This window comes from Papaver somniferum, chromosome 7 (genome assembly GCF_003573695.1).
Source record: "Papaver somniferum cultivar HN1 chromosome 7, ASM357369v1, whole genome shotgun sequence".
In the NCBI taxonomy this organism is placed as follows: Eukaryota; Viridiplantae; Streptophyta; class Magnoliopsida; order Ranunculales; family Papaveraceae; genus Papaver; species Papaver somniferum.
The window spans coordinates 134,656,260-134,668,466 of NC_039364.1; the positions used below are offsets into that span (position 1 = coordinate 134,656,260).

Sequence of the window (12,207 nt, forward strand, 5' to 3'; positions counted from 1 at the left end):
CATTCCCATTTTATTTTTATTGTTAAAATTATTATTATTTCATTTTGTTCCAAATTTCTGAAAATCGTTCAAACATCATCTTGTCAATTACTTAGTTTTTGGTGTTAGTTGGTAGAGTATTTCACATTCCTCGTGGGAACGACCTGTACTTGTCATTGTCTACTAGTTAGAAGTTGTGCACTTGCAGTATTATTATTGTGGGTTTTTGAGCCTACCAAGTTTTTGCCGCCGCTGCCAGTGAGTGGTTGCAAAATACTCTCTTGTTGATATCAATTTTTTTTTTGTACATAGTTATTTTTATTTTTGTATATAGTTTATTTTTGTTTTTCTTTAATTCCTTTTTACGCAGTCTGTTTGACTCTTTTTAGGTACCTTAGTCTGAGGTGCGACGATTGGAGTCGATAGCGGCTAGAAAGTATGTGCTTGATATTCTCGTAAAGCTTATGCAAGGTGAGTTATTGGGTAAATTTTACCTTATATCATGGTTTCCAGTGAGTTGGATTCTTTTAGCTTTTTGGAATCTTACCATCAGAGCCGAGAAAGTAGAGCCATCTAATAGCTCACATGAGGAGTATGCATATGCACCTTCTTATTGTCAGGAACCTGTTAGAGACGAGTATGTAAATAATGATTGGAATTATTCTCATAGGTATGATCATTCCGGACTTTGTGAAGGTTATGATCATTACCAACCTTATCCAGGTTATGAGACAAATTATATCGATTCCAATTATTATTCACACACATATGAGTCACCATATGAAAGAGATAATCAATTGTATGGTGAACTATCTCCGTCTCTCGTATCTAGCCTAGAACAATTGACCAAAAAAACTGAATTATTTGTGATTGCAACTGCTGAGAGTTGTGCTCAAACTGATAGAATGATTGCTGAACTTATGAACCCAGTAAAGGATCTTCGTCTATACTATGACTCAAGTTCTGATTTTCTTCATATTGATGACACTAATAATGAAACCGTTGTTGATGATGAATCTGTATGCTTCGAGGATGATGATGGACTTGACACTGGTAGTGATTTTAGGAATAATGATACCGCTATACCAAATGAATGTATTGTTTTTTATCCAACTCATGATCATGTTACTGATTATTTGCCTATTCAAAAGGACGAGAGTTGTGTTAGAGATGCAATTTATTCTGATAATGATGATTTAGAAGAATCTGTATATACAGAAGATACTATTGTTGAGTCTAACGACTTAGAGACAGTAGACGTTCATAATGAGATACCTTCTAGTCATTTGAATAACGAGATTCCTATAAGTCACTTAGTTGCAGATAATAATGAGGCGATTATTCATGATATTGTTGCTCCATTGAGCTCCTGTTTTGCTGACCCATCTTGTAATTTTCTGATTGTTGATGTGGATGTGGAGCCAATTTGCACTGGTCAGGTAACTGCTGATTTTGAACCAATCTCAGTTTGTTTATCCCACTTTGAAGATTCTGATGATCCTATGCTTATTGACATTGTCAATGCATTGTGCATTCCACTGATTAATCAAGGTAACTCAATAACGGAAGTTATTTCCGCTGACTTAGAACCAGATTTAAGAGTTACTTATTTTGGTAAATTTGAACCATTAGATACAGATTTGAACCATTATGTTGAGTTTGAAAATCCGATACCTTTTTACAATGTCAATACATTGCCTCCTATGATTTCTAGTGAAGATAATGTGTCGACTGAATGTATTTCAGCTGATCTTGAGACTGATTTAGAGTGTGCTTCCCGAATAGAGAATAATATACATTCTAAGTTTGTTTTCCATGTAAGTGATTTATTTATCTCGATTAGGGACTATTTTCTATTGGGAATGAATCTACACATCTTTTTGGAGGTTTATAGTGTTTGCAGGTTCATATTCGCAGTTGACCTGATTTGTTGGATCGATCCCCAACTTTTCAGACTTTATATCTATGCTTTGCAGCTTACTTTGGTGTATCATCACATTGTTTGAGGTTCTTTATGTGCGCAAATATGGATACAAAGATTATGCTTTATGGGAGTCAGCCCATACGATTTCGCTTCATGGGAGTCAACCCATAAGATATGTTTTCTTTCCTCTATCTTTTATTTGTTTACTTGAATTTCCCATCTTAATTTCTACGTTGGATGACTCAATTACATTGAGGACAATGTAATGATTAAGTGTTGGGGAGTGGCATTTTCATTAGGCTTAAAAAAAATGCATCATATGACCAGCTGTTTAGCGGGTCTTTAAAATTAAAAAAATTACATGATATGATCAGCTGTTTAGCGGGTCTTTCTGTCTAGCTGTTTAGCAGACATCTCTATATTACTGTTTAGTGGTTCCGTCTAGTTGTTTAGCAAACAATTTATCTCGCTGTTTAGCAGACATCTCTCCATATCTAGCTGTTTATCAGATATTTATCCAGTTGTGGAACGAATATATTCTTTGTTTTGCTCGAGGACTAGCAAAATATAGTGTGGGGTGTTGATAAGCACGTAAGTGCTACATTTTATTAGGGGTGTAAATTGGGCCGGGCCGGGAAGCCTGACCTAATTATTAAATGGGACGGGACAGGTCGGACCTGGAAATCTCTTGCCCATCAGAACAAATAGGCCGGGCGGGCAGGAATATACCTGTTAAAAGACTGCCCATGGCCTACCCAAGCCTGTTTAGTAATTTGGGCCCGGGCGGGCAGGTTCAGGGCGGGCCTTCAATGTATAGTATTAAAGTTTCAACAACTTAATCAATCAAATACTTCCATAAACAAATCAATAAACTCATTGTTCTTCAAAGATCAAAAATTGTTCACTCAAAATCAAAGCATTAAAACTTAAAAGAAAACGTCCCTTAATAACTCAATTTAAAAACAAAGACTCATGCGTCCTATTCTACTTCCCGCATCTTAGCAGTCCATGACTCCACACAACTTTATTCTGAAAATACTAAAAGAAACTTTCAAGCCATTCACCTGCACAAAAATAGAAAAAGATCAATACAAAAATTTATGGAAAGAGCGTACTGTTTTCTGTTCACTCTAGATTACAGAAGTATCAAATTATAATTCACTAACACTTGCATTGTGTGCTATGTTAATATAGACAGTAAGTCAGTATTCTATTATCTCTATAGAAACCAGCATCGAATTATCATGTAAATGAAAAGTGATCATGAACATAAAAGGATGTGAAGACAGATATTTACCTTAGAAAAGAAGCGACTGACGAGATTAAGTGGCCAAACGTTCAAGTTCATCTGCTGGAGTAATATCATCATTCAAAGGATCAATCGGCTTAAAAATATCTTTCATGTCAGCCTTCCACCAATCTTTTATAACGACTGAACACTCTAACATATCCGGAGTTAAACTACTTCGGTAATCACCTAGTATACGTTTCCCGAGAGAGAAGGCAGACTCGGAGGCAACTGTAGATGCTTGAACTGCTAGAACATCACGAGCGACACAAGAAAGTACTGGGTACCTCTTTTCATTGCTTTTCCACCAATCTAACACGTCAAAGTTCTCGATATCAGCCAAAGCAGGTTCAGGCTCAGCATAATACCTCTTTAGTTCTTCTGATGATGTAGCAAGAGGGTCTCTTTTTTTCCGATTGCGAGATGCCCAGAAGCGCTTCCAGATGAAGTGGAGGAGACCTCGGTTGAAGAGCCTGAATGCATTGGACCAGCAGAAGTCTCTGAAGTACCTGTTGAAGTCGGCGGACCACTGGAAACTGTAGTTACCTGTTTATCATGCAAAATATTTGAGTACTCCGCAAACAGACTCTTCAGCTTAGCACCCATTAACCTACTTTGTTCGCCGTGGCATCGAATTGAGAATGCAGACTCTGATCGTCAATTCAAATATAAGGTTCCTATGCCAACGACAAGTAGGACAAGCGCCCCGGCAAGTAGAGCAACTAAGTGCCAAAGCATTCTTCAATATCAGAAAGAGTACTTTCCACCCCTCTTAGATTAAGACGAGGATCCAAAATAGACCCAAACCCAAATAATATAGGAGTTTCACCCCAATACTTAACAAACTTTTCCTCCATGGCAGCAATAATGTTCTTGAAAAATGGGTTATCTCTGTGATTCTAGAAGACCATACCAATTTCATATAAATATTGAAGAACTGAGTTACTAGTCACATAATGAACTCCTGAAAAATAATTAGTGGCATCATAGAAAGGCTTCAAAAATGCACATAACACTTCAGCGTGTTCCCAATCAGTATCATCAATAACATGAGGACATGACCTATCATCAAGGAAGGCCGACAGCACTTGACGGTAGGGAATTGCATCTTTCAACATAAGATAAGTGGAGTTCCACCTATGTTTTACATCAAGCTGCAATTTTTTAGACCTAACACCCATATCATCACACAATAACCGGAACTGTGTACACCTTGTACCAGACACAAAAATATACTTCAAGCTACCCTTAACATGTTCAAGCATCTCAGTAAACCCCTGAACTTTTAATCCATCATGGACTACTAAGTTCAGGATATGAAAACAACACCTAACATGAAATAAATCTCCCTTAGAAGGAAGGTTAGGAAATAATTTTTTCAATCTAGAAACTGAGACAGTGTTTGCACTAGCATTATCCATATCTAAAGAAAACAATTTTTCTGAAATACTCCAATCATGAACAAGCTTGCGAAAAATGAATTCAGCTATATTCTCACCAGTATGAGATGTGTCGATTAAAGCATAAGTTATTATTCTTTTTTGCAGCACCCAATTCTTGTCAATGAAATGTGCAGTAATACCCAAGTAACTCAATCTCTGTTTTGAGAGCCAAATATCGGATGTCAATGAAATCCTTCCAGGACTATCAAGAAGAATTCTCTTCAACTGTTGTTTTCCCTCTAGATAACACTTATATATATCAGTCCTCAAAGTATTACGAGAAAACTTAACGAAACCAGGATGAAAACTAGCATTGATGAACCATTGGAAAATAGGATCTTCAACGAATTGGAAAGGGAGCTCTCTTAAAATAATTAGCTTAATGACATTTTTCCTAGCTCTAGCCTGGTTGAAATTAAAGGTAGCAATTTTACCTTGACCATTTACAACTATTGTGGTCTGTGAATTATCGGTCTTGCGCTTCTTCAAACAGCTATTTGTATGCCTTTTTAGGTGTGAGGTTCCAGCATTGCCACCTGATTTTTTCCTTTCTCCACAGATTCTGCAAACTGCCCACATTATAATTGTCCCGGGATTTTCTGGATCTTCCTCTTCTAACTGATCAAAACCACCCCATACCTCAGATGTTAACTTTCTTTTTGGCTTTCGGATAGTTGCATTTGTTGGAGCTGGAGTTCCATTAACATCAGAATTGGTAATAAGCTCAGATGCTGCTTGTGAAGGATTTTCGCCTACTTGACTAGGATCCATTGTGAGAATTCCTGTAGAATATCATTGAATGTATAAGTTATACAAGTATATAAGACTGGTTAAGTTCACTCGGCAACTACATACTAGCATACTGTAATTAAGGTCAGTGAAGTATAGAAAACAATATGAACTAGTGAACTTCTCCTTGTAAGTACTCCAGTAGTACAGTTTCAAATAAACAAGCAAACAGGTGCATAATTCCCATCAGTACTAACCATCACATGAATGAAGTAAGAAATGAAAAAAGGGATGCCAAAATCACAAAAGATCCCAATTTCATTTACCGATTTGAATATTAATCAATTTCGTTCATACCCATGAATACCCCATCAAACAGAAAAGTAATTTATAATCATAAATCCTAAGCAAAATTAAAACATCAATCGACAACAATAATGTCCAAATCAATTGAAACAAAAACAGAAATGAATACCCAAGTTATTATTATCGCTTATTAGCACATGCATCAGCAAGCAGAAAAGTAAATCTATCATCACTTAAAATCATTTAAAACAACATTACAAGATCAAACACTAGTAACAATGGAAAAATCAATTGAAATAAAAACATAAAAAAGTGAAAATGAAATTACTGAAACACATACCTTAGGCTTAGCCGCGTAGCAGTACTTCGAAATCAAGCTCTCGTTTGTGGTTCTTCCAAACCCTTATATATAAAATGAATACAAGAGAAATATAATTTTGATTGTGACCTAATTCAACTAATATAACAAAATTTCCTATAATTACTCCAAGATTGGATCATCTCTCGATAGGAAACCCTAAATTTTCTCACTAAAAATAGCAAAATGAATATATGCAGAAAAATACTCGGGATAGAATCGATAGACTCTGGTATTCCAAGTATATATCTAGATATAGAATGAATCAATGAAAGCGGAAAGGAATAATTAGGCTGGGTAAATGGGTAGGCAAACGGGACGGGTAATATTAACGGGTTGACAGGACGGGTACCGGGCCGGGCAAGATTTTTTTACTCATGGCATGTGCCCGTCCTATTATTTAAAAGGGCTAGGCCGGGCTAGCCTGTGACGGGCAACGGGTACCCATGGGCTGTTATGGGTAAGGACGGACGGTACTGGACTTAGGGTTGCCGGACAGAATTTACACCCCTACATTTTATACCCATATTTATATTAGTTAGGACCCGATATTTTACTAATAACATAATTTTAATGTTTTTATAGAAAGTACGAGCAAATCCGATCATCCGAAAATAAATGACGAAATATAAAACTAAAATGACGTTTGCGACGATAACAATCAAAATGCACTCAAGGAATTATAGAGACGACAGTTAATTAAGATTTTTGTGCCTTGTTATTTGCTTATGTTGTCGGAGCACCTAATCAACTCATCATGAAATGATGCAAGGAAACAAAATTCAGTTAAAAGAAGTAAATGGGAGACGTGGCATCACTGTTTCCACACATTCTGTTCTTTTTAAAAGGTGAAGGAATTCTCATTTTCATTTCCTAACCAAGCAGCTGCTGTCATCATCATTCATAATTGTTTGAGAACAAGATTCTATGGAGTCAAAAAATGGTCGAAAATCAGAAGAAGCAGTTCTTGGGTGGACATCGAATGGCAAGACGGAGATGGGTGCTAGTCGGAACTGCAGCAATGGCAGTGATGGATTATTGGTTAATGGTAGTCTCGATCGTACAACAACTGCAACGGGAGTTCGGAGATGGAGTGCATATTGCTGGCGCTGGTTTGTTGTGGCATGTATTTCCATGGTCGTGGCTGTAACAATGAGTCTTCGATGTGAATCTGAGATGAAGAATGAATGCGCAGCAAACCAATTACATGAGCTACTAGTACCGGTCGAGAAGGTTCAGTAAACGGAATGGCCAGGGAACAAGAAAGTGTTGTGGTCGAACTGGAAATTTTCGGGAAGAATTTGGACGTGGGCTGAGTTTGGAAAACGGTGATGAATACCAGGTTGGGTCCGTGGTTAGAATTTGGCATTATAGAATCGACAGAAGATGCATTTGGATTCAAGTGAAGCTGGGGCCGGCTGCAGGCTTGCGAATGAGCTCGATTAAACCGGCACCCTTGAGTTGAATTGCTGGTGGAGGTGCTTTAAGGATCGAAGAACAGAATTTGACGTCAAAGTCAGAATTTGGATAGTATGTGGATTTGGATGTTGGTGGTGGACCGGGCCTAGGTAGTTCTGCTAGGTTTTAGTCAGACTTAGAGGACTCGCACAAACTACAAGAGGAAGACGGACGGACGGAAACAAAGAAGGAGGAGGCCGGACTGGGATTGGAAAGAAGCGCGGCTACACAGCCGCAACTGGAAGAGAAGTCTAGGGTTTGAAGTTTCAGTTCTTCAATTCCATTTTTGCTTAGCTAGAGTTTTTAATCCTATTTTGTTTATGGCTTTTGAGAAAGTCATGTCTAGCTAGAGCCATGTTAGGGTTTAGGTAGAAAACAATTTTATTGTGTAGACTCTACATATATATGCTTAATAATGATTTGATTGATTAATAGTTTTTCTTCATATAGTTTGGTATTTAATTGCTCATGAGATTTTGTTGATTATTTATGTTTTTCAATTGATATGGCGTGCTTGGGTTAAGTTCTTTGACGTGATATACTTTAGGATTGATAAGTAATGCTTTAGAATCACTACACATGAAACGAAGAAAATTACAGCGGAGAAACAGTATTCAATAGGCATGAAATATATTTTTTAACGATTAGTAGAGTTTGCATAATTAATTGGTGGAAACCGAAAATCCTAATAACTCATTCCCATTTTATTTTTATTGTTAAAATTATTATTATTTCATTTTGTTCCAAATTTCTGAAAATCGTTCAAACATCATCTTGTCAATTACTTAGTTTTTGGTGTTAGTTGGTAGAGTATTTCACATTCCTCGTGGGAACGACCTGTACTTGTCATTGTCTACTAGTTAGAAGTTGTGCACTTGCAGTATTATTATTGTGGGTTTTTGAGCCTACCAAGTTTTTGCCGCCGCTGCCAGTGAGTGGTTGCAAAATACTCTCTTGTTGATATCAATTTTTTTTTGTACATAGTTATTTTATTTTTGTATATAGTTTATTTTTGTTTTTCTTTAATTCCTTTTTACGCAGTCTGTTTGACTCTTTTTAGGTACCTTAGTCTGAGGTGCGACGATTGGAGTCGATAGCGGCTAGAAAGTATGTGCTTGATATTCTCGTAAAGCTTATGCAAGGTGAGTTATTGGGTAAATTTTACCTTATATCATGGTTTCCAGTGAGTTGGATTCTTTTAGCTTTTTGGAATCTTACCATCAGAGCCGAGAAAGTAGAGCCATCTAATAGCTCACATGAGGAGTATGCATATGCACTTATTGTCAGGAACCTGTTAGAGACGAGTATGTAAATAATGATTGGAATTATTCTCATAGGTATGATCATTCCGGACTTTGTGAAGGTTATGATCATTACCAACCTTATCCAGGTTATGAGACAAATTATATCGATTCCAATTATTATTCACACACATATGAGTCACCATATGAAAGAGATAATCAATTGTATGGTGAACTATCTCCGTCTCTCGTATCTAGCCTAGAACAATTGACCAAAAAACTGAATTATTTGTGATTGCAACTGCTGAGAGTTGTGCTCAAACTGATAGAATGATTGCTGAACTTATGAACCCAGTAAAGGATCTTCGTCTATACTATGACTCAAGTTCTGATTTTCTTCATATTGATGACACTAATAATGAAACCGTTGTTGATGATGAATCTGTATGCTTCGAGGATGATGATGGACTTGACACTGGTAGTGATTTTAGGAATAATGATACCGCTATACCAAATGAATGTATTGTTTTTTATCCAACTCATGATCATGTTACTGATTATTTGCCTATTCAAAAGGACGAGAGTTGTGTTAGAGATGCAATTTATTCTGATAATGATGATTTAGAAGAATCTGTATATACAGAAGATACTATTGTTGAGTCTAACGACTTAGAGACAGTAGACGTTCATAATGAGATACCTTCTAGTCATTTGAATAACGAGATTCCTATAAGTCACTTAGTTGCAGATAATAATGAGGCGATTATTCATGATATTGTTGCTCCATTGAGCTCCTGTTTTGCTGACCCATCTTGTAATTTTCTGATTGATGTGGATGTGGAGCCAATTTGCACTGGTCAGGTAACTGCTGATTTTGAACCAATCTCAGTTTGTTTATCCCACTTTGAAGATTCTGATGATCCTATGCTTATTGACATTGTCAATGCATTGTGCATTCCACTGATTAATCAAGGTAACTCAATAACGGAAGTTATTTCCGCTGACTTAGAACCAGATTTAAGAGTTACTTATTTTGGTAAATTTGAACCATTAGATACAGATTTGAACCATTATGTTGAGTTTGAAAATCCGATACCTTTTTACAATGTCAATACATTGCCTCCTATGATTTCTAGTGAAGATAATGTGTCGACTGAATGTATTTCAGCTGATCTTGAGACTGATTTAGAGTGTGCTTCCCGAATAGAGAATAATATACATTCTAAGTTTGTTTTCCATGTAAGTGATTTATTTATCTCGATTAGGGACTATTTTCTATTGGGAATGAATCTACACATCTTTTTGGAGGTTTATAGTGTTTGCAGGTTCATATTCGCAGTTGACCTGATTTGTTGGATCGATCCCCAACTTTTCAGACTTTATATCTATGCTTTGCAGCTTACTTTGGTGTATCATCACATTGTTTGAGGTTCTTTATGTGCGCAAATATGGATACAAAGATTATGCTTTATGGGAGTCAGCCCATACGATTTCGCTTCATGGGAGTCAACCCATAAGATATGTTTTCTTTCCTCTATCTTTTATTTGTTTACTTGAATTTCCCATCTTAATTTCTACGTTGGATGACTCAATTACATTGAGGACAATGTAATGATTAAGTGTTGGGGAGTGGCATTTTCATTAGGCTTAAAAAAATGCATCATATGACCAGCTGTTTAGCGGGTCTTTAAAATTAAAAAAATTACATGATATGATCAGCTGTTTAGCGGGTCTTTCTGTCTAGCTGTTTAGCAGACATCTCTATATTACTGTTTAGTGGTTCCGTCTAGTTGTTTAGCAAACAATTTATCTCGCTGTTTAGCAGACATCTCTCCATATCTAGCTGTTTATCAGATATTTATCCAGTTGTGGAACGAATATATTCTTTGTTTTGCTCGAGGACTAGCAAAATATGAGTGTGGGGTGTTGATAAGCACGTAAGTGCTACATTTTATTAGGGGTGTAAATTGGGCCGGGCCGGGAAGCCTGACCTAATTATTAAATGGGACGGGACAGGTCGGACCTGGAAATCTCTTGCCCATCAGAACAAATAGGCCGGGCGGGCAGGAATATACCTGTTAAAAGACTGCCCATGGCCTACCCAAGCCTGTTTAGTAATTTGGGCCCGGGCGGGCAGGTTCAGGGCGGGCCTTCAATGTATAGTATTAAAGTTTCAACAACTTAATCAATCAAATACTTCCATAAACAAATCAATAAACTCATTGTTCTTCAAAGATCAAAAATTGTTCACTCAAAATCAAAGCATTAAAACTTAAAAGAAAACGTCCCTTAATAACTCAATTTAAAAACAAAGACTCATGCGTCCTATTCTACTTCCGCATCTTAGCAGTCCATGACTCCACACAACTTTATTCTGAAAATACTAAAAGAAACTTTCAAGCCATTCACCTGCACAAAAATAGAAAAAGATCAATACAAAAATTTATGGAAAGAGCGTACTGTTTTCTGTTCACTCTAGATTACAGAAGTATCAAATTATAATTCACTAACACTTGCATTGTGTGCTATGTTAATATATAGACAGTAAGTCAGTATTCTATTATCTCTATAGAAACCAGCATCGAATTATCATGTAAATGAAAAGTGATCATGAACATAAAAGGATGTGAAGACAGATATTTACCTTAGAAAAGAAGCGACTGACGAGATTAAGTGGCCAAACGTTCAAGTTCATCTGCTGGAGTAATATCATCATTCAAAGGATCAATCGGCTTAAAAATATCTTTCATGTCAGCCTTCCACCAATCTTTTATAACGACTGAACACTCTAACATATCCGGAGTTAAACTACTTCGGTAATCACCTAGTATACGTTTCCCGAGAGAGAAGGCAGACTCGGAGGCAACTGTAGATGCTTGAACTGCTAGAACATCACGAGCGACACAAGAAAGTACTGGGTACCTCTTTTCATTGCTTTTCCACCAATCTAACACGTCAAAGTTCTCGATATCAGCCAAAGCAGGTTCAGGCTCAGCATAATACCTCTTTAGTTCTTCTGATGATGTAGCAAGAGGGTCTCTTTTTTTCCGATTGCGAGATGCCCAGAAAGTGCTTCCAGATGAAGTGGAGGAGACCTCGGTTGAAGAGCCTGAATGCATTGGACCAGCAGAAGTCTCTGAAGTACCTGTTGAAGTCGGCGGACCACTGGAAACTGTAGTTACCTGTTTATCATGCAAAATATTTGAGTACTCCGCAAACAGACTCTTCAGCTTAGCACCCATTAACCTACTTTGTTCGCCGTGGCATCGAATTGAGAATGCAGACTCTGATCGTCAATTCAAATATAAGGTTCCTATGCCAACGACAAGTAGGACAAGCGCCCCGGCAAGTAGAGCAACTAAGTGCCAAAGCATTCTTCAATATCAGAAAGAGTACTTTCCACCCCTCTTAGATTAAGACGAGGATCCAAAATAGACCCAAACCCAAATAATATAGGAGTTTCACCCCAATACTTAACAAAC

At 37.1% G+C, this 12,207-nt stretch overlaps 2 protein-coding genes across 2 annotated transcripts; both read right to left on the reverse strand.

Annotated features, from left to right (window-relative positions):
• Nucleotides 1–3,225: 3,225 nt before the first annotated feature.
• On the reverse strand, nt 3,226–5,212 carry LOC113295264 (zinc finger BED domain-containing protein RICESLEEPER 2-like). The gene is made up of 2 exons (XM_026543616.1): nt 4,105–5,212; nt 3,226–3,737 (listed from the first exon to the last, which is right to left on the reverse strand). The coding sequence occupies exons 1-2, from the start codon at nt 5,210–5,212 to the stop codon at nt 3,226–3,228; spliced, it is 1,620 nt and encodes a 539-aa protein (XP_026399401.1).
• Nucleotides 5,213–11,394: 6,182 nt separating this feature from the next.
• Nucleotides 11,395–11,967, reverse strand: LOC113295265. Its single transcript, XM_026543617.1, has one exon. The coding sequence runs from the start codon at nt 11,965–11,967 to the stop codon at nt 11,395–11,397; it is 573 nt and encodes a 190-aa protein (XP_026399402.1).
• Nucleotides 11,968–12,207: the final 240 nt, after the last annotated feature.

Bases quoted from the DNA above. Each gene is read 5' to 3' on its own strand.
- LOC113295264 (XM_026543616.1), bottom strand. From the start codon at position 5,212: ATGTGGGCAGTTTGCAGAATCTGTGGAGAAAGGAAAAAATCAGGTGGC. The intron at 3,738-4,104 runs GTATGGTCTTCT...CATGATAAACAG, and splicing joins TCAATATTTATATGAAATTG to GTAACTACAGTTTCCAGTGG.
- LOC113295265 (XM_026543617.1), bottom strand. From the start codon at position 11,967: ATGGGTGCTAAGCTGAAGAGTCTGTTTGCGGAGTACTCAAATATTTTG.